This window comes from Equus asinus, chromosome 5 (genome assembly GCF_041296235.1).
Source record: "Equus asinus isolate D_3611 breed Donkey chromosome 5, EquAss-T2T_v2, whole genome shotgun sequence".
NCBI classification, from domain to species: Eukaryota; Metazoa; Chordata; class Mammalia; order Perissodactyla; family Equidae; genus Equus; species Equus asinus.
In genome coordinates, this window is record NC_091794.1 from 88861146 (window position 1) to 88887064 (window position 25919).

Sequence of the window (25919 nt, forward strand, 5' to 3'; positions counted from 1 at the left end):
CTAGAAGGACCCACAACGAAGAATACACAACTATGTACCGGGGGTCCTTGAGGAGAAAAAGAAAAAATAAAATCTTTAAAAAAAAAAGAAAAGAAAGAAACATAAGACATGTCTTTGACTCAAAAAGCATATAGTCTGTGGTATGTATATACAGTGGAGTACTACTCAGCTGCAAACAGAACAAAATCGTCCCATTTGCAATAACATGGATGGACCTTGAGGGAATTATGTTAAGTGAAATAAGCCAGTGAGAGAAGGACAATCTCTGTATGACTCCACTCATATGAGGAATTTAAAAATGTGGACTAAGAGAACAGATTAGTGGATACCAGGGGAAAGGTGGGGTGGGGGGTGGGCACAAAAGGTGAAGGGGTGCACCTACAACACGACTGACAGACAATAATGTACAACTGAAATTTCACAAGATTGTAACCTATCATTAACTCAATAAAAAATAAATAAATAAATAAATAATTTTTAAAAATTTTTAAAAAAGTTAAATGAGAAATTCCAGAAATAAACAATTCATAAATTAAAAAAAAAAAGCACATAGTCTGGTTGGATAGATAGGAAATAAACACACAAAAGAATGAAAATATTCCTTTTCACTTCCTCTAAGACACCACTGATTGTAGGATGCGCTGTTATTTTATTTTTTTTTTTTGAGGAAGATTAGCCCTGAGCTAACACCTGCTGCCAATCCTCCTCTTTTTGCTGAGGAAGACTGGCCCTGAGCTAACATCGTGCCCATCTTCCTCTACTTTATACGTGGGACGCCAACCACAGCATGGCTTTTGCCAAGCAGTGCCATGTCCGTACCTGGGCTCTGAACCAGTGAACCCCAGGCCACTGAGAAGCAGAACGTGTGAACTTAACCGCTGCGCCACCGGGCCAGCCCTATTCTTTTAGCTCTGAGAAAGAAACGCTCTGTAATTAAACCAACGTCATCAACTGTAATATGCATCCCAAGTCAAAAGATGTTAAAAGCAGAGGCGGGAAGATAAGAATCAATTTTTGAGGATCCATGAAATAGATATACAAGATAGCACATGTTAAATCACAAATAAATCAAACAAACAATAAAAGCGTTCAGGAATTCTGAGGGAAAACCCATAATTGAGGGTTAGGGCAAAGAGGGAGGAAGCAGGAGCTGAGCCGGGGCCAAGGAAATTTCTGCCTTAGATCCGTGAAACAGAAGGAGGGCATTCCAGAACATGAAAGCACTGACATCGAAGCCAGACAGGCACAAGGGGACGTGCTGTTTTATGGACAAGGAATAGAACCGTTAGGGTGGTTGAAGGCTACTGAAGGTGAAGGTTGGAGCAGAGGTTGGACAGGAGGAGGGTCTTCAATAAACCAGAATGCTGATAAAGCGAGAATGGCCTGCAGGGTTGCACCTATCTTGTCCATGCTCTGGCTCTGAAGAGGAAAAGTTTGGTGAGACAGACAAGCTGGAGTCCCACCATGTTGTCATTCATTCATTCATTCATTCAGCAATGCTGATTGAGCAGTACTTTAGAAGAAACAGACGAATCACATAAATTCTGCCTACTAAAGGAGAGAAGGCATTTACTGAAATAACTACAAGAGAAGTGTCATTATCACCCCCATTCTGAAGAGGATAGCGCAGAGGTAGAGAGGGGTCCAGTAACTTGCCCAGCGTCCCAGTGCTGGTAAGGGGCAGAGCTAGGATTCGAATCCCAGCATTCTGACCCGACAGCCCACACTCGACTGCTGGAAACGCCGTGTCTCTGAGGGCAGCGCAAAGCAGAGACCTCGGGGCAGCTCAGAGAAGGGGAAGAGTCCTGTGGGCTCTAAGGGACATCCAGGGAACGGATGACAAGGCTTTGATGTGTGGCACTCTAGACAGTACAAGACAAGGCATAAACTCTATCCGGGGGACAGTGAACAGAGATGGCTTGAATCAAAGAAATAATAAAAATTAAAAGGTTAGTTTATGTTATAAGAAGATATTGAATGCCAGGCGCTTTAGACAATCGCAGACAAAGGAGAGTCCTGATGGCTTTTAATCAGAGATCAGATCTGTGCACCAGGAAGATTAATCTGCAGTCTGTCTATGAGGTGGAATACAGAGAGAAGAAACTGGAATCGGAAAGACCAATTAGAAAGTTACTGCAATGCTTTAAATAAAAGGACTTTTGACCCAGGATAATGCTGGAGTTAAATCATGATTTTTGCTTTCTATTAACCTCAAAAAGTTAAGGATGTCCACTCCCCCCCAAAGTACCTTGGGGTCTTCGATCTATGAACTTATCTAAGTTTGCCTGAGCTTTGTTCCCAGCCTTGGCATATACTAGCATCATTTGTTCTAAACAATGGCCTTCGGTTTTCCACAAGCAGCACAGAGTGAGGGAGAGAGTGGGATAGGACAGGAGGCACAGAGAAAGGGGGCCAGGAGGCCAGCAGTTGCCTTTCCCCATCGTGGGAGACAAACGTATATTGTCCTAACTGTACTCTTTATGCTCCAGAGGTCTGGAACCTTTTCCTCTTTATCTTTCTTTTTTCCACCGGCTAAATCCTGAATTTTAAGTTATTTTCCTGCCATAGCTACCCCCAACAAATTGTAGAGCCGGAACAGACTTGTGAGATCAGCCAGCCCAAACCTCTTGTTTCACAGATAAAACTCTGAAGCCCTGAGAAGGGAAAGGACCTGTCTCAGGCCACACAGTGAGTCCTGGAACATGCCACTGACCCTCTTAGCCTCTCTGACCTGTGCCATCTCCAGTTCTCACCACAGACGGGCAGCCCCCAGAGTGATTCTGCTCCGGGGCAGGAATTCATGATTCTGTATTAAGGGAGAAAAGTTTTTCTTGAGTTTCATAATGATTGAAAAAGATCTGCCCGTCATTCTGTGGATCGTTTTGGCTGCTGGAGCCTGACCGGGCACTCTGTGGCATCTGCAGGGTCTCGCAGGTGCCTTATCGACACTCATCTTAAAAAGTCCTGATGGTTAAGTTTCCCTGATTAACCATCTTTGCCTGATTGCTAAGTTTTGAGCTATGCAGTGTGGAATTAGGAGACAAGGCTTAGGTTGGGGTCAGGGGCAACTTATAATCACCAAATGCCTGCAGGCCGTTTCCATTTGGATGTTTCACCGCATGCGCAACACATTTCTCTCAAAACCCCGTCGCCGTCTGAGTTTCCCTTTTCCATCACACACTGTCATCCAGACTCCAGCCTTGCAGGCCATCTGTATTCCCCCTTTCTCTGCCTACAGCAGTCATCACCAAGGACCACTTTGTTTTTCCTTCACACCTCTTGTTTCCGTCTTTTCCCTTCCATTCCCATTAGCATTCTGCTTGGAACTCTGTGTTGGACTGAGATAGATAGAAACTTGCATGTAAACTGACAAAATTCAAGAAAGAAGGTACCTCCCCTAACTCAGTTTGAAATCTGCTTACTTTGCACCTGTAAGTGTCACACGATCCTTTTAAAATATTAGCTCGGGACCCAGAACTTGCCTTTATCCTCATTGGCTGGGAGCCTTTGGTTGTAAAAATCCACCTGTGAGCTTCCAGCTGTGGGCTCTGTGCATTTGCACAGCACAGCCTCTCTCTGCCAGCTCTGCAGCTCTGGAGCCTCTGTGGAGGGCCGCTGCCAGGCAGGACAGACTTAGCCAAGCTGCCCTCATGCTAAGCTGGCCTGGATGTCACTAGACAGAGAGTGAGCAGTGTGAGGACAATCCATCTCTGCGCTGAGTTTTCTGAATCCCTACTGTATACCAGGCATGAGCCAGACACTGGAAGGATTACCGAAAAGTACAAGAATCCTCGCTTCAGAGTCAGCCTGGTTTAAATGGGAGCAGAAAAGGCCAGGAGCAAATGGCGACAAATGAATTCCAGTTCAGGACAATAAGTTTATTTACTTAGCACCCATCTAATGTCTGGCACTATGTGAGGTTCTGGATAAAGAGATACATCATAGTTTCTGACCACAAGAGGTTCACGATCTGGAAGGGAAGATAGCTAAGAAACAGTTATAACCCAGTGCAGTACACATTATTATGACACAGGTAAGCCCAGGATGCTTCGAGAAACTAAAACAAGACTCAAATAATTTTGATTATGGCTAGAGATGATTGGATGCGACTGTGTTCCAGACACTGTGCCACGCACATTAAGTCATTTTCTCTCATTTTATTCACACAGTTTTTTCTTATTTCATCCTTACAGCAACTTTCCGGGCAGGAACTATTTGTATTTCCAATTTTTAGACAAGGAAGCTGAGGCCTAGAGAAGTTAAGCTGCTAGCCCGAGGTCCCACAGTATGTAACAGAAGGAACTGGTAGTCCAGCCCTTGTCTGCCTCCTGCCAGAGTCTGAGGACCACTGTGTGCGACTGGCGCTTCCTGGAGGAGGCCTAGCCTGGGCAGAGCCAGCAGGGAGACTAAAAACTAGCCATACAGAGCTGGGCTGTGTGCTGGGAGGCTGCACATAGTGCAGGCATGGAGAAAAGGGCACGGAGGAGAGAGCGAACATGGCACACTGTAGAATCCAGTGTTTCTCTGAACAGCTGGAACGATCAAGGAAGGCTTCACAGAGGAGGCGAGTTTTGCATTGGGCTTTGAAGGACAGCCAAGGGCCCAATGTTCTGGCATAGGAAGAAAGCAAGGAAACAGAGAGAGGAAGTTGGGCCATGGCCATGATCAGGCCAGGCTCTGGGTGAAAGATGAAAGAGATGAAAACAAGAAACATCGAGTCTGGGAAGCCTTCTTTCTGCGGATGTGGGAGGGAGCACAGTTGGGGGGACATAGCAGAAGATGAGGCCCAGCCATGCCACCCAACCTGGTCTTTCCCCCTGCAGCCTATGCTCAGCTCCAGCCGCACCAGCTCCTCCCACAGCCATCCTCAAAGCACCTGCAGCCCCAGTTTGTGATCCAACAGCAGCAACAGCAGCCACCGCAGCAGCAGCAGCAGCCCCAGCAGTCACGGCCTGCACTCCAAACCCAGTCCCACCCCCAGCTGGCCTCCATCCCTCCCAGCTTGGCCCTGCAGCCCAGCCCGGAAGCTCATGCCATGCCACTAGGCCCAGTTACGTCCACTCTGCCTCTCCAGTGCCCCACTGCCAATCTGCACAAGCCTGGCAGCACTCAGCAGTGTCACCTGCCCACACCAGATATTGGACCTCACAATGGATATCCCGAGGGCCTGTCCCACACCCCTCAACGCAGGTTCCAGCACGCCTCTGCTGTCATCTTGCAACTGCAGCCTGCTTCACCGGCGGTGAGTAAGCCAGTCCCAAGGTCCAGGGCACAAACGGGAAGGATACAGCTCAGACAATCCCGCGGCCCCCGTGTGGATGTGTTTCTGGGTGGGGGGGCTGAGTGTTGAAGTCCTCCCTGGGTATTTCAAGAAAGAAAAGGGGCCTCTCCCTAATTTGGCGCTGGCTGAGTCTTATTGTCCTTGCCTTCTACCCAAGCTCCACAGAAACAGGGGAAGTGTCCACAAATGTAGAGGTAATTCACGAGAAGGCCGTCTCTGTCCTGTCCCTTAACAGCCCCAGCAGTGCGCCCCAGATGACTGGAAGGAAGTGGTGCCCGGGGAGAAGAGTGTGCCTGAGACTCGGTCTGGCCCATCACCGCATCAGCAAGCCATCGTCACTGCCATGCCTGGTGGCCTTCCTGTACCCAAGAGCCCTAACATCCAGCAGTCCCCAGCTCACGGTATGAAGTGTAGTGGGGCCCTTGGGGGAGGGGAGAGAGTCAGCCCTCCTTGCCCTCCCCTGGCACCTTTCGCTTGGGCATCTGGAATGGGAGGGCAAACCATTGCAAGCCCAAAGACGCAACGAGGAAGCCGGGTAGGTGGAAACAGAGGAGGAAATGAGAAGATAAACCAAGGATAAAGAAAGGGGGCCCAGAAGGCTTAAGAGGAAAAGGATAGAGGAAGAAAAGGAGAGTTGAAAGTTCTAGGTCCAGACTGAGGCCTACATGTCATCACTGTCAGATGTGTCTGCATATCTATATGCCAAGTTAAGAGTTCAGACAGGTTTCCAGTTGTCTCGGTTCTCTGCTTTGTTTGGTATGAGAGGGAGTTCCTGAAATTGGAAATATGACCAGATGGCTGTGTAGCTCAAAGATGAGGGAAACGCCTGGGGGGACCCAGAGGGGATCAGAATGGGTGCAGCTCATGGAAAGCATCTTTGAAGGGACTGTGCTCAGCTCTGGGATCCCCGTCTGTCTGTCTGTGCATGCCCAGTGACAAGTGGACTTCTCCATGACCTGGGTTTCGGGAGACTCAGCCCTGATGGGAGAGTCACAGCTGTTCCTCTGGGTCCCTCTGCCCCGACGGGAGGGTCACAGAGTACCCCTGGGTCCTTCTGCCCTGACAGGAGGGCACAGAGTACCTCCGCAGTGATCCATTTGCTTTCCTTCCTCATCTGCCCGTGTGCAACACAATCCTAGTGAGATCCCAGGGACATTCTGAGCATGGGCCACCTACAACTCAGGGAGGCAGTTCCCATCATTGGACTAAGTCTGGACTGGGAGTGGTGGTGGGGAGAGCCAAGAGCAAAAGAGGTTGGAAACTGAAGAAGAAGAAATGCGAAGAAAAGTGCTTTGGGACAAAGCCGGAGAGAGGTTAGAAATGTCTTCTAAGGACTGGAGGGCGGGGTCAAAGAGAAGGAAAGCAAAAGAAGATGGAGAAAGAACATTAGCAAAATTAACAAACAGGAAGGAGGTCATCCATTCTCTTGGCACACTTGCAGTGATAAGGGGTTCGCCATTTTGAAAAGCAGCCCGTTCCATTGTGGAATTGCTCCAATTATCAGAAAGTTACTCCTTAAATTAAGCCAAAACTTAAGTTTAAGTTAACTCGCTCTCCTGGAACTTCCAACACTGGTTGTGATTCTGTCTTGTGGATTGTAACAGAGTCCATCTCCCTCGGTGTTCGTAGACAGTTATCGTGTCTGTTTCCTCTCCTTCCCATTAAAAAAAGAGAAAATCTCTAGCCTAAATATCTGAGACTTTTTTTCATTTTTTTACCCATCACATGTCAAGACATCGCATTCTTGTCTTGCCACACTCCACCTTTTCATTAATTCTCTTAAAGTGCGATCCCCCAAATTAAGCACATTGATTTCAAATATAAAAAGCCACTCATCTCCACAGTTGGCTGCACCTAGCTTTATAAGCCTGTCTGCTACATCTGCGTGGTATGGGAGGGAGGAAGTACCATTTTTTGAATATCTACTATGTCCCAAGTGCTGCTCTAAGTTTTCCTTTCTCATGATAACCCTGAGAGAGAAATATTTCTGTCCCCGTTATGCAGAGGAGGAAACAAAAGCTCGAAGAGGCTCCGGGTCACACAGCTCTGAAAGGGCAGCGTCACGACTTGCTCCAGGTGTAACTCCCTCACCCCCTTCCTCAGGACACTGCCCCTCTGGCCCCACATTCACTCCTGCAGCCCAGGGCGATGTTTGCTCACAGAGCACTGTGTCACCTGAATCGAGAGAGCTGGGTTGGGTTTTCGTTTCTGAGGTTTCTTTTTACATGAACTGTTATCATTCCAGGTCTCCTCAAGCTCATACTTGTACAATCTATAGTTTAAGTCAAAATATAATTAATTCTATCCGTTAAGTGTTATCTTGTGAATTTAGCCCATGGCTCCAGCCTAGTGAGAAAATAGTAATAGTTAATATTGAACGTTTACAGAGCCCTGTCTGTCAGGCTTCCCATGTATTTCCTCCTCTAATCCTTACAGTAGCCCTCTGGGGCAAGGACTTTTATCATCCCCATTTTAAAGATAAGAAAACTGAGGCACTGAGAGAATATGTCGTGGGGCAGGAATGTTTTACATGTGAATTTTGTTATTCATCCTACTAACGCCTCTGCTTCACTTTGCCATCTGTAAGCTAGAGAGTATGTTTTCTTTGTCTTTAACCAATTTGCTCATAGGACCTGACTGAGGACGCATGCCCTGTCTGCAGGTTGGTGCTAATCAATATTCTTTCTTTGAGTACGTGTTATCCAACAACCCCTAAATGAACTGGCATCTGTCTGCCTTTCTCCCTCTTGTCTACAAAGCTCTCAAACATCTCCTTCTGAAATCTAATCAAGATGATATACGTATAACAAGCATCCTGCTCCTGACTACTATCTCATGAGACAAGTAAGCTTTGCCCGGTGGAAACAGTTGTCAGCTACCCAAGACCTACATATGTATCCATTCTGTATGTGTTTGAATGCCTGCTCCGTGCAAAGCACTGTGGGATAAGAGGTATACATAGAGAAATAAGATCTGTACCCTGCCTTCAAGGAGTTTAAGGTCTGCTGCGAAAGATGAGAAATGCACAGGGAAAAAGCAGACAATAAATACGAAAATGGGATCGATGCCATAGAAGGATTATAGGTAAGTGCTTTAAAAGTTCAGAGGGAAAGTTACCACCAAATGGAGATTATCAGGATAGATTGCAGGAAGGAAGTGGCATTGTTCCCGAGCAGCGGTTGGCAAACTACATCCCAAGGGCCGAATCTATGGCATCATCAGTTTTTGTACAGCCCACAAGCTAATAATGGTTTTTACATTTAAAAAAATTTTCTAAGAATCAAAGAATAATATTTCATGATATGTGAAAATTACAAGAAATCCAAATTTCAGTGTCCACAAATCAAGTTTTGTTGGAGCACAGACACCCTTATTCATGTATGTATTGTCTGTGGTTGCTTTCCTGCTGCAACAGCAGAGTTGAGTACTTGCAAGAGAGACCCCATGGCCTGCGCAGTCTAAAATATTTCCTCTCTGCTCCCTTACAGAAGAAGTTTGCCGAGCACTGTTCTAGACCTTGGAGGACAGGTAGGACCTGGACATGCAGAGCTGGGGAAAGGACATTCCAGGAGGGACCAGTGGAAGTAAAGGCAGGGAGGCAGGAAAGTGCGGGCAGGTTTGGGGAATCGAGAGAAGCTGAGTGTTCCATCCCATGTTACTTTCGTTTATACAACACATGTTTAAGTGTAAGAAATGCAAAGGCAGAAAGGGGGAGGAAATGTGAATATTAATGAAAGAAGTCTCTGAAAGTTTGAAAAATAGTAGAGGGGAAAGGGAATGGGGAAAAGAAAGGGAGCCAGTAAACAATCAGGGAGTATAAAATAAATGTAAAACGCGGAAACAAAAAGAAGGGATGAGAGGCCTGAGGGGAAAAGGGGGAACAGGGAATAGGAATGCTAAGAAAGGCAAGAAAATGGGGAAATGTTGGGAATAGAGAGAAGTCAAGCCCGGAGAGAGATCCGTGTGTAAAGCTGGCAGCGGGGGTGAGACGGTCCCACTGTACACCTTTTGTATCCCTCACAGCTCCGAGCATACCTACTGAAGGAATGCGCCTAGCCATGACAATTCCGTTTAAACCGGCGTGGTTTAGGAAGGGAAATAACATTTATTGGGCTCCAACTGTGTGCCAGGCACTGCAGGCAATTTGTGTAAATGTCCTCAGTTAACCTTCCCGGTAAGCCTAAAGAGCAGGCATTATCCCCGTTTATGGAGGTGTAACTGGGTCACTTCGGTCATCACTTAACCTCTGATCCTCAGTTCCGAGCGGGCAGGATAATGACTACTTGGAGGGTCATCGTGAACGCTAAGTGAGAGCGCGTGCATGGGGGGCTTGGCACAGACTAAGCACTCAATTACCGGGAGTTGTTATTAGTATTGCCCCCGAATTGGCCACCACGCCACTGGGGACGTCTGACGGGCGAGGACAAACGTCCTCGTGGCGCGGCGGCCTCCCCACGCCGAAAGCCGATGTCCCCGCGCGGCCGCCGGCCCGGGGCGCCTTCCGGAGGGCGCGGGGCGGGGCGGCGGCCGCACAAAGGAAGCGCGCGGCCCCGCTTCCGCGCCGGCGCCCCGCCCCCCGGAGGCCCCGCCCCGCCGGCCCGGCCCCGCCCCCGGCGGAGGCGGCCGCGGGAGCCCTGCCGGGACGCGCCGCATTGTCTCCGCGGCGGCTGCAGCCCTCGAGCGCCCGCCGCGCGCGCGCAATCCGGCCGCCGCCCGCGCCCCCGCCGCGGCCTCGCGCCCCCGCCGCCCTTTGTCGACGCCGGCCCGGCCGGTGCGGTCGGATGCGCCGCGGCAGCCCCGGGCCCCGGCTCGGAGGCTCCCGGCGGAGAGGAGGCGGCCCGCCCGGGCCCGGGACCCCGCGCCAGGCGGCGCCCGGCCGAGGGGCTGCGTAGGCCCCGCCCGGCCAGGCCCAGCCGGGCCCTGGACAGGTCAGTGCCCGTGGCGGGGGGGGGCTGGGTCAGGAGCGGGTGGGCGGCCGCGCTCGCGCGCTGGAGACCGGGCACCGCCCTCCGGTGCCACTCCCGGCCCGGGCCTGCGCGGCTGCCAGGCCGTGCCAGCCCGCGACTCTCGCCCGCTCGGCGCCTGGGAGGTGTCCTGCGCCTCCCCCTCTCGTCGGGACCCTGCCTGCCCCGCACTCCCCCGGAAGCCGCTGTGTCAACCTCGGCCTGCCAGACGCTTCCGTGTGTCCCCGTCCCTACCCTACCCGAGTCCCCGCACGCCCCCATCCCCCCGCCCCCGGCCTCCCGGGACGGCGGTTTACCGGGGGGTGGACGGTCCGTCTGGGGGCAAGGCTGCTGGCATCGGCTGTACTCTCTTGGTAGGAGGCTGCCCATCTTGGAGGGCCTGCGGCTTCGCCGGAGAGTTTTGTTTTTAATCTAGTTCAGTCTCAGGAGGTTTTTAATTGGATGGAAAGGGACAAGCTGTTCTGTGTCTGTCCTCTTCCATTTTTAGAAGAGCGTTTTCTCTCCTTCCCATGCCAAATGAAGGTATAGTATGTTGTGGATTCTTTACTTTAAAATCGGGATCTGTGAGATTTTCTATTTAAATTGAGGTCCACAGAGAGGGAAGTAATTTGCCCAAGGTCAGGTTGCAAACTAATGGCGAAGCTACAGTCTGAACTCCTAGCCCCTGGCTCCTGTATTGTCGGCTACCAACCTGTGCCGGTGATACCCCACCAAGCCGACCCTCCCCAGCTCTCCCCCACCCCTCCTTCCACGCCTGAACAGATTGCACTGACTGACTTTCAGCTCTGATCAACTTTCCTTCCTACTCCATACCTACGATGTTTACTTTCTTTCCGTGCTGTCTACAGACACACTCTTTTATTCTTTTTCCTGATTCAGTGACAGCTTTCCCCTTAGATAGCTCCCCTCCTCGGTCTTTAATCCCCTCCATTAGCATACTGGGCCCAGAGGATCCCTTGTTGTGAAATAAACCCCCGACCTAAATACACCATATGTCCCCGATTTTTCTAGGACAGCCCCAAGTTAAAATATTCCATCTCATTGTCTATCAGCCCCAGTGTCTTGATTTTTGGTTTAGTAGATAATGTCACTTTAACTGTATCAGACCCTGCTGTCCTGGCCTTTTCCAGCCATTTGGCTCTGGGGCATAACTGGGTAATCCAATTATCATTCACCTGGGATTTTTTCTTCCCCTCCTGAGTCAACCCAAATGTTGGAACTGCCAGGATTTCTAGGTGAGTCTGAAAATTACAGGCTAATGAGGCAAGGAAATTCCTTCTTGCTCCTATATTTCTTCCCCCTACCCTCCCCGTCTCTTATTCCAGGACAGGGCGGCAGACCTGTGGCAGTGTCTGTTGATTAGGGCCTAGGTTTGGGTCACAAGGGATGTAGGGCTTCATATCATTTTGACTCTAGAATAGAAAGAAAGTAACTTTACTGTGTTGACTGTAGGGCAAGAGATTCTGTGTTAAGTAGTTTGGTTTCACTCTGTAAGATTTAACACACCTTTATTAGGCTCCTGCTTCATGTAAAGCACCGTCCTAAGCCCCGTGGGGAGTATAAAAGTGGTTTTCCCACATAGCCCCCAACATCTGGGTCTCCATTTAAAAATAGCCATACTTTTGAATCAGCTGATAAACTGTTTTCCACTGTTTCCATACCTGAGTTCCAGTCCCTGGCAGGCAGGAACCAGAGCTTCTGGTTTGGCTCATTCACAAGGGCTGGCTGGCTCCGTAGATGGTCCAGCAGATGGGTAGTGGTGCTCTCTTGGCACCTGCCCTTTCCAGGCACACGTCATCACGTGAGCTCTGCCTCCCAGCCCACCCAAGGTCTGTTTCCAGGCTTGTCCATCACACTGGCAAGAATAGATGCCTTTCTTCTCCAGCCTTAATCTTGAGAAAGTGGGTTGTTTTTGGTTTTGTTTTTAGCTGATGTTTGACTGGTATGTGGCAGATAGATGCTTAATGAATGTTGGCGTTTCATCGTGTACCATTTCTCAGCCCTTTCCACTTCTCTTCCAGGTCCTGGCTGAATTTCTGATTTACCTTTGTCCAGTGCACTCCATGTGTATTATTTCACTTCCCTTAAACTACAGAGGAAGCTCTCGCTCTTCCTCCTGTCTCAGTAGTGATTCTCCCGGCTGGAGGCTTCTTCAGCCCTTGTTTCTCTGCATTTCAGTGGAGGAGAACCTTTTAGGAAAGTGTCATTATGCTTCCACAGACATATCCCCTCTGACACCACCTTTTTTTCTAAGCCAGCTGACCCTGACACTTCTCTTCCTGCCATCAAGACCCCTTCCCCCATCTGTGACCCTGTGCCTGTTACTTTCTCTGGCTCAGCCCCAGAATCCAGTCTTTTTCAGACCACATCCTTTTTCCTGCCTTACTCATTTCCTGTCTCGGATGCTTTGGATCTCTGGGTTCTGATCTTTCAGAGGAAGAGAGAATAAACTAAGAGGAGAGCAAGAAATGGATGGATGATCCTATAAAACTGAACTGTTCTCGCCTCTGGTCTTGCGTGCTCTTACATAGGCTGTCTCTTCTCTAGGTTTTCTCATTTAAGGAAAACGAAAAAAGATTATTGTCTCAGAATTAAGAACCTCTACCTGTGAGTTCACGCATGTCTTTCCTCTCCATTTTTTCCTGCTGTGAATATATGAAGAGGGTAACTTGACTGCCTTAGGCTTTTCCTCTAAGTCTCTGTCCTCCTTTGGGCTCTGGGCCACATGCTAGACATTTGATAACCATTTGCCAAATAAAGTTTACCCACTTCCTGTCAAAGTCCTTCACTTTCAGCTAGCAAGGATCAGTAAGGGAAAATAAAATTTAAATTTAAAAAGTAGGGAATAGGGTGGTGATTCCAGTTCTGGTATGGTTCGTGGTGATTCAGCTCCATGTTAGTATGATATTTACCCAGGGTTTTTTCCCTCTCTTGAGTCAGCCCGAGTTTATATTAAAGTTCTGCCAGCTGTTCAGTGCCCTTTAATCTCCAGACAGATTTGGTCCCTTCCTCAAAAAGATTGTCTTCTGAAAAGATACATCTGCTAGAGATGAGCATAGGGAAATGAGAATAAGGAGTCTTCATAAATGATAGTTTCTCTTTTATTCCCTTTGTGCCATTTTGCAAATGGAAGATGAAGATGATGATTTTCTGTGGTCAGGAGGAATCTCACAGAAAAGTGGTTGTAGAGGGATGCTTTGTGTTTTCCACCCCCGTGGAAAAGCAGGCCGAGGGCTGGCTGCCTTATGCAATCTCCTCTCCTGAGGCCTTTGTGCCGGGAACAGACATGACTCTCTCAGCAGTGAGTTAGCACCTTGTGTGATGGAAACCAAAGCTGGGCTACCCCCTGAAGGCAGAGGCATGAACGTATGTAGATTTATGTTTTAAGTGCTTTTATGACATGGTTTAGACTACAGTCTGAGTCACCAGTTAGAAAGACTCTTTTTGGGTCTGTTTTCTATTAAAAAATAAAAACGTGTGCCTGTTGAAGATAACTTTACTTATTCACAGCTCAAATAGATGCAGGTTTCATTTTAAGCGTTGACTTATTTAAAAATTTCGGTTTGAATTACTAGCTACATCAGGACACTGATTTGATACTTAGAAATTCAGAGGCAAACCATCTTTAATTCAACTTTATGACAGTTTAGAAATTGTTAGGAAAATAATCAACCGTTTGTTCATCTAAGACAACAGTCATAACAGATTCTGGACTTTTTTTCCTGGGCAATAACAAAAGTAGAATGTAATTGACATGGTCAAGAAATGGGCTGTTTCATAGTTAATCAAGAGTTATACAATTAAAAATGATTCGTTTTTTAAGATAAAAAGTATAGTAAACACAGCGTAAATAAATTATTGCTGTGTGATTCATTGTAAGACGGTCGGGGCCAGATAGTAAACTTAAGAGGTTTTTTTTTCCTTCCTCTTTCACATTATTTATAGTTAGTGAAAAAGGATGTGCTTTCCTGTTCTTTCAACTTCCGAATGATTTTTTAAATTTAGGTAAGTCCAGAAGAAAAGAACGTTCTTCCTACATCTGCCGAAGAAATGATTGCTATTAAGTAGGGATTGCCAGTGTTCTAAGATGAATCCAGATGTTGAGGAGAGTCCCACTTTGCTATTATGACTCTCTTTAAAGTGAATATCTGTTTCTTGGATGATTTTCTTCTTAGCAGTGAAATTTACTATAGCTTCTCCTAAGAAGAGATGGACTATGAGATGCCATGTCATAACCAGCTCTTCTCCAGTAGTTTAGGCGGACCAGGCTTGATTCTGAATATTGAGACTGTTGGCAAGAAAACGAGAGTTCATGTCTGCTGGGAGTTATTTTTAAAAGTCTAGTTGCATGGCTATTATGTCTCAAATACTGTATAATTATCCCTAGTTATTGATATCTTTAGCATATTCAAAACCATCTATATGTGGCCTAGATCCACACAGCTATGTTAAGACATTTTTAAACATTCAAAGCAAATGACACTTTAAAATTAATGTGAATCACATACCATTTTTTAAAAAATCAATGAAGTCCACATTTCCAGGGCTCCAGTAGTCAGTATTAATCTGTTCTATCAGCTGATCGGGAGCAAAGTAGGGTGATTGAAAACTTAGAGACCGGTTGCAGGAAGGAAGAGGGCAATGTTTTCCAGGAGCAGAAGTTATCAGGCAGATTGATTTGCAAGATAAGTATTATCTATCCCATTATACAGACAGGACAGATGAGGCTTAGCTTCCTCCATCTCCCTCCTCCCCCCCGAGCCCCCCCATTCTGCAACTGGCAAATAAATAAGGCACCACATCGGGCAACATGGTGGCCTCTCCTTGTTATCAACCTGAAAATAATTAGGGAATTTATTGAACATTTCTAGGGGTTTTTTTAACTGTTATAAATGCATCTTCCATGATTTTTTTCGTAGGCTAAACCACCTCCTGCCATTACAACTTCCATGTATTTACTCTTCTCTAGGTAAAGTGGCTCTTTGTTCCAGAGTTTCCTCTTTTCTGGTTTCTGGGGTTCTTCTGCACCATCTGTGTGATCCCTTGGAACTCTGCATGACAGAACTGTGTAGAAAGGGAATCTGGTGGTGGTCTTGTCCTGCGGGTCAATCACTGTTGCAGATGGATTCAGACAGTGCATCTGCCCTGAAGGGCAGGCACATGTCTGTTATGGGGCAGTCACTGTGAAAGTGGAAATAACATTTCTTCCTGAAGCCTCACCTCAAGAGCAAGGACGGGACATCCTGAGTAGACCCAGGCATCTGAGGAACTTGAACGATTCCTGAGTGTGGACCAGTTAAAGAGCAGCTCTGCTCTGGGGCTCCAGGAGGCCAGGCTCAGTGAGCGCCGTTAGGGCGGCTTTCTCACCTCTTAGGTCTCAGCAACGTTAGCCCTCCTGTGGCCAAGTGAGACCTCTCCACTGTGCTGAACCTGCGTTATCTTATTCAAGCCTTACTGTGGCCATATGAGACAGGTATAAGTACCCTAGTTTACAGATTCAGGAAACTGAGGCCTAGAGTAATTTGCCTGGGATTACAAACTGGGATTTAAGCCTAGGACCTTTCTGATCCCAGAGTCGTTGGTGCCATGTAGCACAGCTGCTAAGTGTAATCAGTGCCAGGCATTTTATGTATATAAACCCTAATACTCACTGTAACCTTGCAAGATAGGCTGTATGATCCTCATTTTTATAGATAGAGACACTCAGGCTCAGAGCAGGTGCTTGACGCTACATAGGTAATCAAAGATGGAACCGGAGTATGCACCCAGGTGTGACCCCGACCCAGGGCTGTTTCCCACTGCCAGTCCTCCTCCTGTTTCCTGTGATCTTGAGTCTGTAGAGCAGAGCCTCTCCCATCGCTTCCAGACACTTGCCTTTTGAAATCAGAGCATCGGCCAGAGAAGAGCCTGTCTGGGAGCCCTCAGCCTCGGGCTAGGACACCATCTCAGTAGAACTCTTTTTGAAAACTCCCTGATCCCTGCAGGCAGAGCTGGCTGTCAGTCCCTGGTGCTTTGACCTGTCCTGTCGGAAGTCACCTGCGGTCCTGCAGGTGCTGCTGCTGAGTCTGAACTGGCCGAAGGGCCTGTGTGCTGGGAAGCAGCTCCTGCAGCTGTTTGGAAATCCCCAGTGCTCCCGTGGTCCAGAACTGCAGGGGGAGGGTGCCCGTTCGCCCCATTGATTGCTTCCTTCAGAGCCGGGGGTGGCAGCTTGGAAAACATTCAGCTGTTTACAATTCAGCTTATGTACACTCTAGCTGGGGCTCAGGGGTGAGTCAGAGGGCTGCTCTCTCTGCCTGTGTCCTAAGAGACGGCACGAAAGTCAGCTGTATGGTAATGGCCGCCCATGAGGAGGAGGAGTCCTCCCGCATAGACTCCGTCACGTCACCGGAGTCGCTCAGTCCAGATGCTTAAGACCGGAGAAGCAGGTGTGCTCTCCAATCCTCTTAACCCAGACTTAACAAGGTCGTCCTGCAGCAACACTGAGGGCAGGTCTGGGCCCCCCCCCCCCCCCCAGCTCAGCCTCCCTTTCATTCTGCTGGCCAGCTCCTCTGCTGCAACCCGGGTGTGGACCCAGGCCTTGCCCTCCTGTGGGGAAAAGCTCCCCTTTCCTCAGCCCAGTGCCCCAGAGGGAGCCTGCTGTCCCAGCCGTTCTTCCCCTGCAGGGAGAGGTCTTTCGGCGCAGGCTGCCCTTGTTTGCAGAGCCGAGGAAGGTGCTCTGAGGAGCCGCCCTGTGAGCGAGCAGCAGCCTGCTGTGTGTCCTCGAGGCAAGGACTTCTTGTGTGTCTGACAGCGCAGTCCTTCGCAGAATTGAAAAAGTGACAAACATTTGGCACTAATACCCCCTGCGTTGTGGTACTCGGGACCCCAGAGTGGGAAGGGGCCTACAGTTTTCCCATCACTAAGACCTCCCCTTGGGCGTGTTTTAGAAGATACTGTCTTCCAAATATAGGGCATCCATTCATGCCTTGATTCTAAAATGCATGCTTTTAACTACACACACTTTTCCTCTTTTGGAAAATTGAGATCTTAGACTCAGGGCCCTTCTCGCTCTAATCTTCTGTGGTCTGATGCCCCTGATCCAGAAGGATCTCTCTACCCCCAGCCCTCCACCAAACCTTCTGTCCCTAAATTGGGAGGAAAACCATTTGCTTATCTGAGTCAATCAAGTGATTCACGGGAAGGTGTGAATGACTGCAGGTGTATATTTGCATTTTAAAGAAAGTTGTTAACCAAATGAATCTCTAATTGATGTATTCTGTCAGGGTCCCAGCATAGAGCCACCATTCCTCCTCCCCTCCCTTTCCTCTCCTGCCCTCCCCACCCCCCACCCGCGCACACACGCACACACGCACAGCCTGCTCTCCCCGGCTCCCCACTTCACTTTCCTACCCTCTCCCCTGGGGGACGAGTAGCAATGCCAACAAATTGGTGCTTATGAAATATCTTACCTCCCTCACTTTCAGAGTGGTACTGATTTCTTTAGGGGCCCAAAGATCACTAGAGATGGTGGAGGGTGGCCAGCAGACTTTTCCACAAGGACAGTGTGTTCTGCCCAGCTTACCATGCTGTGGTGCGGCGTGCTGCTCGGACCAGGTGCTCTGCGTCAGCCACTCGCTGCCTCCTCAGTGTGGTTTCCCTGGGCGTCTCTTCGCAGGTGCTCCACTTGGGGTCTCAGGAGCATGCAGTTCTTTGGGAATCCTGCTGTCACTCACCCTGGCCACATGACTGGGCCTGCTAGGCTGAGGCACAGTGAGCGTGACTGCAGAGCCAGGGGCCTGGGGAGAAGGCTCTGTGTTGTGTAAGTGACCTTGTTTTGCCATTTGTCGAGCAGGATCCGCTGCAGGCGAGTTATCACCTACTGCGCTTCCTTAAATTCTTTATTAACTTCGTTAGCTCTGTTTTACTCCTGCTGCAGCCAAGTGAGGGCAGTTAGAAGTCTTGGAAGTTAAAATCATCCTTTCTCCTCGTGTCTAGAGAAAGTGGAAATGAGCCATTGAGCAGGCGGAGCGGGTGGAAGGAGAACTCTGCCTGCGCTTCCTTTCCTCTGCCGCCGGGCGGGTCTTCACGGCCGCTGTCTAAGCGGCAAAGGAATTGAGTGGCCAGGCCATCGGAAAGACCCAGAGAAGATGTTCGTGTTAAACCATGTTCCGGCGCAACCGATGATTTTTGTCTTGTTTGTACATGTAAAGAACACCAGAGCTGGTTCTGAGGTGGCTCAGGTTTTTCACAGCTGGGTCCGGCGTGACCTCTGTTCACTGGACAGGAGGGCTCAGCCCCTCTGGACACCTAAGTGACCTGAGGGCAAGGCCATTTTTATAGGAGCCTCCCAGCCTCTGCCTCTGGAGGTCATTGTGCTCGTCCAGATGCCTGGAGCCGGCGTAAATGTTTCAAAAGGGCCGGGGAGTCCGGAGCTCGGGCCTTAGGGCCGCCTTAATGCTGTGTCTCCCTTGGGAAAACTCCCTGCTCTACCAGTAAGAAGTGGGCCGAGGGTTAGCTCCTCTTCTCTGTAGCCAGGTACCCGGAAATGCTGTTCCTGTGGGCAGGCGCCAGCCTTGCTGCTCTCAAATTATTACAGCCTTAGAAAGTAATGTACAAATCTCAGCTGGTGCCAGGTTGCTCGTTTTGAGACTGGGGAGACCGGTACTCTTCACGTGGACAGTGAAGACTGAGACCGTGGGGTCCATACATTCCAGTTCACCGACATCAAATACCTGTCACATACTGGACATTGGGTTAGCCCCCGAAGCTATGGAGGTGACTGAGCCATAGCTCCTCGCTTCAGAACCCTGCCTTGCCAGCATAGGGGACCAGCCTTGAAGCAGGTAATTTCACAAACAGGGCCCCTGGGCGGTCCTTCATATTTTATCCAGCCCCTCGAAGGGCCATTTCTGCCTGAGCCTGTGAATGAAACCAGAACCAAGAAGCAGCCTAGAGGCGGAGACATACATTGTGTAATGACTTCCCCAGCACATTCTACTCTGTTCATTCTGATCTGAATACGTGGCCCTTTGTGGTCAGCTTCAATTAAAGGCTAGATTCTACGCCTCCCCCCGCCCCCGCCCCGACGCTCGGCTTTACTTCCCTTCCGCAGCCTCTTGGACTGATGGTGTCCTGGCTTCCACCTTTCAGATTCAGGTGTCTGACTCTGTAAAGGCATTGAGACCCGTGGGAATCTCCGGCTGCACTTACAGCCAGGGACTGGTCAAGAGAATGAGGAAGGAAGAATACTAAGAGTATTTCTTTATTTCTTTGTCTCTTTTATCTGGCCTCAGGGCCAGCAGGGCAGGTTTTTGCAAGTTTCACTATTAAGCTGCTTTCCCCCTAGCAGGCCGCAAAGCAGTCTGGGAGAGCGGGAAGCAGATTAAATTAATCTCAGTGTGCTGAGCTTGGCAGGGGGTGGGGTTGTGTGTGGTCATTCCAGAAATAGCCCAAACTCCTTTGTTACTAAGGCAGATGATGAGGTATTGGGCTACAAGATGACTGCGAGGCGAAACAGCCGCAACCCTTTGTACGTTCATGAAACACCCTCCCTGCGGCCCCTCGGAGTCTGTCTCTCCTGTATCCTGCCCCAGAGTTAGAATGGAGAGGGATAGTTTCTAATGTTATGGTGAAAGAGGTTTTTCATTTGTTCTCTTGCTTAATAAGATCCTTTTTTTTTTAAAACATACATTCTAAAAAGTCTTTCCTTCCCAGAGTTAAGCATGGCCTCTGTAGCCTCTGAGCTGGTCAGCGTCTCTGTTCCTTGCTGTATTTGGCATGAGGAGAGAGTGTGACCTCAGGAGGTATACCCCCGCCCCCCAGCTCCACACACACACCCACCTTGCTGTGCACATCAGTAGGCACAGATCCAGGAGACAGGAGGGAAGGGCATCGGGGGGAGGAGAAGGGCAAGGATGGAGAGATCCCATAAACGGAGACAAGGTATCAGAAGCTGTTTGGTGATGAATATCAGTGAAAAGCAGCAAGTAGGGGTGATGCCAGAATTGAGAGAGGAATGGATTAATTCCATAGAGGTATTATGCACTTAAACCAGGGAGTCACTCATTCCGCTCCACCTGCACTCTCGGTCAGGAATGTGACTGTGTTTAAAAGAACAAAACAAAAATCTTGGCAACCAGATCTCTTAGATCAATACCCTTGATATGTTATGTTAGTATTGACTGAGCAGCAGACTTTAAAACGTGTAGGCAAAGAAGACCTAGGCTGACGATGGACTTGCAGCCTTTTGTGTAGAAATAGTAGAAGGAGCAGGGGGAGTTTGGCCTGGAGGAGAGAACATACTCTGGGCTCGTGAGTGACGTCCCTCATGACACCAAGAGCATGTCTTGAGCTTTTCCTAGTGTGCTAGCCCTGCCCTGCTATTCATCATCTCACTTAGTCCTCATAGTGACACTACAGGGAGGTATTATTATTGTCCTTATTTTACAGCCAGGGAAACTGAGGCTCAGAGAGAGATGGGAACTTGCCACCAGTTCACTTTAGTCATCCAGTCTCTAAGCCAGGTCTAAGCCTGTGTTTTTGCCCATTATACAAATATGATTAGCCTGGGTGTGATCTTAAGGAACAAAACCAGGATAAGTGGGCAGATTTTAACAGAAGATAGATTTTTGGCTTGTTATAAAGAACTTTGTAATTGAACCTCCCAAGGTGGGCACAAACTACTTCAGAGGTAGTGAGTTCCTTTGTCACTAGAGATGTTCAAACAGATGCCAGCAAGTCATTGGATGGGGCATTATAGAGAAGGTTCAAGCATTGGTAAGGGGTTGAACCAGACTTTCTGATCTTGTGATTCTATAATCTGTAGTTCACCGAAAGAAATCAGGGAGGCCGGCCCGGTGGTGTAGTGTTTGAGTTCGCATGCTGCTGTCTGGGGTTTGCCAGTTTGGATCCTGGGTGCAGACCCACACACTGCTTGTCAAGCCATGCTGTGGCAGGCGTCCCACACATACAATAGAGGAAGATGGGCACGGATGTTAGCTCAGGGCCAGTCTTCCTCAGCAAAAAGGAGGAGGACTGGCAGTGGGTGTTAGCTCAGGGCTGTGGGTGTTAGCTCAGGGCTAATCTTCCAAAAAGAAAAATCAGGGAATATTTTACTAGGCTCTGATTAGAAGGAAATAGTCATCATCTAAAAATAAAATTTTAACTTACATAGTAAACTTTATATTTTAACAGCATTTATTAATTTTAAATGTATGTTTCTTTGCGTATTTAAAATATTTAGGGCTGGCCCCGTGGCCGAGTGGTTAAGTTTGCACGCTCCGCTGCAGGCAGCCCAGTGTTTCGTTGGTTCGAATCCTGGGTGCGGACATGGCACTGCTCATCAAACCACGCTGAGGCAGCATCCCACATGCCACAACTAGAAGGACCCCCAACGAAGAATATACAACTATGTACCTGGGGGCTTTGGGGAGAAAAAGGAAAAAATAAAATCTTTAAAAAAAATAAATTAAAAAAATATTTAAGGGGCTGGCCCCGTGGCCGAGTGGTTAAGTTCGCGCACTCCGCTGCAAGCGGCCCAGTGTTTCGTTGGTTCGAATCCTGGGCGCGGACATGGCACTGCTCATCAAACCACGCTGAGGCAGCGTCCCACATGCCACAACTGGAAGGACCCACAACGAAGAATATACAACTATGTACCGGGGGCTTTGGGGAGAAAAAAGGAAAAAATAAAATCTTTAAAAAAAAAAAAAATTTAAAAATAGAAGAGAAAATGTAATTATATAAATACGGACTTAAATATTTAAAATTTTGAAAGCAAACTTAATTTGATTGTGTAATTAACTCAGTCCTCCTAGTTATTCATGGATTGTTAAGGAAAGATTTTGTTTTTCAGTTCCCATTTAATATTCTGTCTCTACAGAAAAGTCAAAAGTGTCAAAAAATTTTTTCAATTGACTAAAAACACTTAAGGGAGCCTTTCTAACTTGCTCGTGTGACTGCGTCTCAAACAAAAATTAATTAAAAAAAACTCCTCAGTCACACCTCTCAGATGACTCCTGCTTAGCTGTGAAGTTTATCACAGCTGAAGTGTGGAGGTCTGAGTACTGAAGGCATGTGTCACGGTGAGCTCTTTTTTATCAAAAAAGATTTATCCTGGTTTATTGAGCGTTAGGACTACTAGTCAGAAAATGAACCAGTTAAACCTTTTCTAAAATGAGTTTTTTTTTTTCTCCATGCTACGTAGTTTCTATTCTATGGTGAGATTTTCTATCTTTAACAGGAAATAAGAGCATCTTCATATAAAGTTTTGTGCACAAATTACTTAGATTTAATGAAATCATTTTTAAAATATGTAACACACACACTGGGTTATGCTTAATATCAATAGACTTGTTGCTATAAAGAAAATGGTTTTTTCTTTCTTATTAGGAAGTTCCAGGTTAAAGGCACCCTCCGCTCACGCAGGAGGTGGTGGTGGAGAATGGCCTTGGGAAGGGGGCAGGGAGAGCGTTAGAAAAGTGAGGTGACGAGGTCTGGGCCCCTCCACGAGTGAGGCAGCTGTGGGAGGTGCTGCTTGAAGTGGAGAAGAGGCGGTCCCTTGTGTGGCTCTGCGCAGACACCTCGGCACACTTTTAGGAGCCCTCTGCTGGGTCTTTCAGAGGAAGGCTGGCCGGCCCAAGGAGAAAACGTAGGAAGGGTTGTCCATGGAGGGAAGGAGTCTGTGGTTGGCTGAGGATCAGATTGGCTGTGGAGCTGAGAACTGGGCAAGAGGCTTGCTTGGGAGCACCAGACCAGCAGAAACAGCATAGAAAACCTCGGCCCTGCCTAGCGTGTGTGTACAAGAATACATGTGTATCTTAATGTAGGGACCCCAGTGACCAGTCTCTGAGTAGTCGGATCTACATTATAGTGTGTACTTGGGGCTTAGCCCTCAAATTCCCTTTGTTTTAATTTCTGGGGTTCAGTACTTCGGCATTTCACAGGATGCTTAAAATCTAACCCTTCTCCAAGGAACCTCATCGAAGGTTCATTTAACCTCTCTCTCCCAAAGTCTGTCACACCCCGAGCTCTATACCTAGGTCAGCTTTTTGTCCTGGTTTTAGACACCACCTTGAATACATTTTCTCCCTTGAATTGAATGTTACCTTATTTGTCCAGATCAGTATTGACCAAGGTCTTCACTCCTCAGAGACAGAATTCTTCTCCGTTTAACCTGGTTGAACCGTTCTTCGCGCAGTTGGGAAGTTAAGAAACACTGCCAGCAGGTTAGCCGCACCGCTGCAGAGCTGGTTGTAGTCACACTGAGTGGTGTGTCCACTGAACCTGCACCACTTTTAAATGGGTCGTTGAGAGAAGGGACTGCTTGGTTTGCATTGTCGTTTGGCTCCACAGAAAAAGCGAGGCCGCGTGGGGTCCCTGCTGTCCACCTGCTGGCCTGGCCTTGGTTCTGACTGCCGTGCTTGTGTTTTCCTACCTTCCCTTGTGCAGAGACAGGGCAGGGCATTGTTCATGCACTGACCGACCTCAGCAGCCCCGGCATGACCTCAGGGAACGGAAACTCTGCCTCCAGCATCGCCGGCACTGCCCCCCAGAATGGTGAGAATAAACCACCACAGGCCATTGTGAAACCCCAAATCCTGACGCATGTTATCGAAGGGTTTGTGATCCAGGAGGGGGCGGAGCCTTTCCCGGTACGGACTACTTCTTTTCCCCTCTTTTTTTTTTTTTTTTTAAGTATATTTTGGATGTGTATTAGAATACTTTTACATTTCCATGTAACATTTCCAAAAATGTGAACAGTTTTCTCTTTCCTTGCTAATTTCGCCCCCCAAAGAATGTCAGAGCCATTTTCTTTCTAGGATTGAGTATCTTTCTAGAGGCCAGAAGGAATCAGTGATGAGGAATAACTGGCACGACCCCTTGGTTAGAAATATCCACAGACACTGCGCTGTGTCCCAGCCTGGTGGTGTGTGACCCTTGGGTAGAAGGGAGCTCACACTGGGGGGTCTGGTGTGAGATCATGGGCTTGGGGAAATGAGGCCTCATTCAGTTCGAATGCCAAGACCTCTGAATGGCACAACTTTGGCCAGTTAGAGAATAAATGAAATGTTTGTAGAACAGAATTCTCAAGATATATCTGAAATGAAGATAGGAACACAGGGTTACAGCCCAAAGCTGCTTTTCTAGGGACAGAGCCTTGAAAGGGCAGTGAATGCAAGTGAGGGTCACCTCAGAAAGGCCACAGCCAGATGCCTCCAGTGAAAGCATGAGACCAAAGGGAAATACCAAAGAATCAAGAAAATGGCTGCCTAGCCCAAGCGTGCAGAGCTGATTCTGTGCGGTGTGAGTTGGTGAGGACAGGTGGCACTGCCCCCTAGGGAGGGGCCCAGGGCCAGGCATCCCGCCTCTGTGATCAGACCCCCTGGTCGTTAGAGACGTATGTCTTCATGGAGGCCACCTGCCTTTGCTCATTCTCAGGATCTGTGAGTGGTTTGAAGAGTCGGCAGAAGACTGTAGGCGTGATGAACTGAGACAGGGAACTGAGCTTCTAAGAGGCCAGAGGACAAATCGCTTCCTGTCCTGTTTGTCTCTGGAGGTCCTTCAAGGCCGCTGGCAGAGAAATCCACCTGGCGCACCTTAGCTAGAAGCAGCTGTGCCCCTGTCACATCCCTTCCCTCATTTGACCGGGTCCTCCCCTTGGCCCCTGGAGAAACACCAGAAACCAGCTGATCTCTGGTTGGATGGATGCATGTTGAACGGCACCCCCAGCAGCACCCTGGAGATCCAGCCACCAGGCTGCCTGAACCAGGGCAAAGAAGGGAGGCCCAGAAGAGGGACTCAGCCAGTCTGGGGTCCTGGCAACCAGACAGGGCATTTGCTCTGTGGCCCAGAACCCTTTTTTTCCTGCTCTCCTCCGTGGCTGCCTGTACCCCTGGCTGGGTAGGGCGGTGGTGAGGCAGACAGCAGTAAGAAATCAAAACCCGGTTGCTGAGTCTCTCTGTCTTATGCATACACTTGCCCGCACAGCCTCAGCTGTATTCCTGCCTGGTGATGGGTGAGCTCTGGGTCCTGGCACTTGTTCTGGTGCTATGGGAAACCTGATCTCTGCCTCCATCTCTGCACCTTAGACATTGCAGGAGTAGATGTTTTCCTAACCTCCTAAACCATCCACGGGTCCTGGATTGAAGCTATCCCTGTACTTTGGTGCCACTTGGCTTCTTGCCTCATGAGCTAAACAGCAAAGTGTAGGGCCTTGAGCAGGGCACATGTGGGTGGATGCAGGGGCTGGCCTGCACCTGGAGGCTTTATACTTGTGATTTTGATGAGGCTGGATGGCAAAGATCTCCCACCTAACCCTCATGGCCTCCATGTCCCCTTGTCCTCTAGGTGGGACGCTCGTCCCTGCTGGTGGGGAATCTCAAGAAGAAGTATGCACAGGGGTTCTTGCCTGAGAAACTTCCACAGCAGGATCATACCACCACCACTGACTCCGAGATGGAGGAGCCCTATCTGCAAGGTAGGCATCAGACCCTGAAGGCCAGGGCCTTCTGATTTGGCTGAACAGGAAGTAGGCAAGCCTGGAAAGGCAGGCCTTACACACTTCCTTCCTTGGTCTCGGTGGAGGAGCTCCGAGCCAGGCAGCGTGTAAACATGCCAGTCTACTAAACACTTCCCCAGCTCCTTCTCAGCCCTATCCCCAGGACACAGGGGCAGGAGAAGTCGCTGCCCTTGGG

At 48.7% G+C, this 25919-nt stretch overlaps 1 protein-coding gene and 2 long non-coding RNA genes across 8 annotated transcripts in view; 1 reads left to right on the top strand and 2 right to left on the bottom strand.

Moving 5' to 3' along the window:
- The window catches only part of LOC123285789 (uncharacterized), an 83650-nt gene extending 72901 nt beyond the window's left edge, over positions 1-10749 (bottom strand). Inside the window, exon 1 of the long non-coding RNA XR_006527766.2 lies at positions 10542-10749. This is a non-coding gene — a long non-coding RNA (uncharacterized lncRNA). The remainder of the gene's footprint in view (positions 1-10541) is intronic.
- Positions 1-25919, top strand: part of PHC2 (polyhomeotic homolog 2) — a 110485-nt gene that overhangs the window by 76503 nt on the left and 8063 nt on the right. For 5 of the 6 annotated variants that reach the window (XM_070510401.1, XM_070510402.1, XM_044770295.2 and 2 more), the window contains 4 exons: positions 4824-5242; positions 5517-5682; positions 23674-23876; positions 25573-25702. In XM_070510401.1, coding sequence (XP_070366502.1) covers positions 4824-5242; positions 5517-5682; positions 23674-23876; positions 25573-25702 — 918 coding nt within the window. Of the gene's footprint in view, positions 1-4823; positions 5243-5516; positions 5683-9921; positions 10210-23673; positions 23877-25572; positions 25703-25919 lie in introns of those variants that run through there. The other variant, XM_044770297.2, reaches the window with a different exon arrangement.
- On the bottom strand, positions 14404-23667 carry LOC123285791 (uncharacterized). The gene is made up of 2 exons (XR_006527768.2): positions 17807-23667; positions 14404-14533 (listed from the first exon to the last, which is right to left on the bottom strand). It is a non-coding gene; the product is annotated as an uncharacterized lncRNA (long non-coding RNA).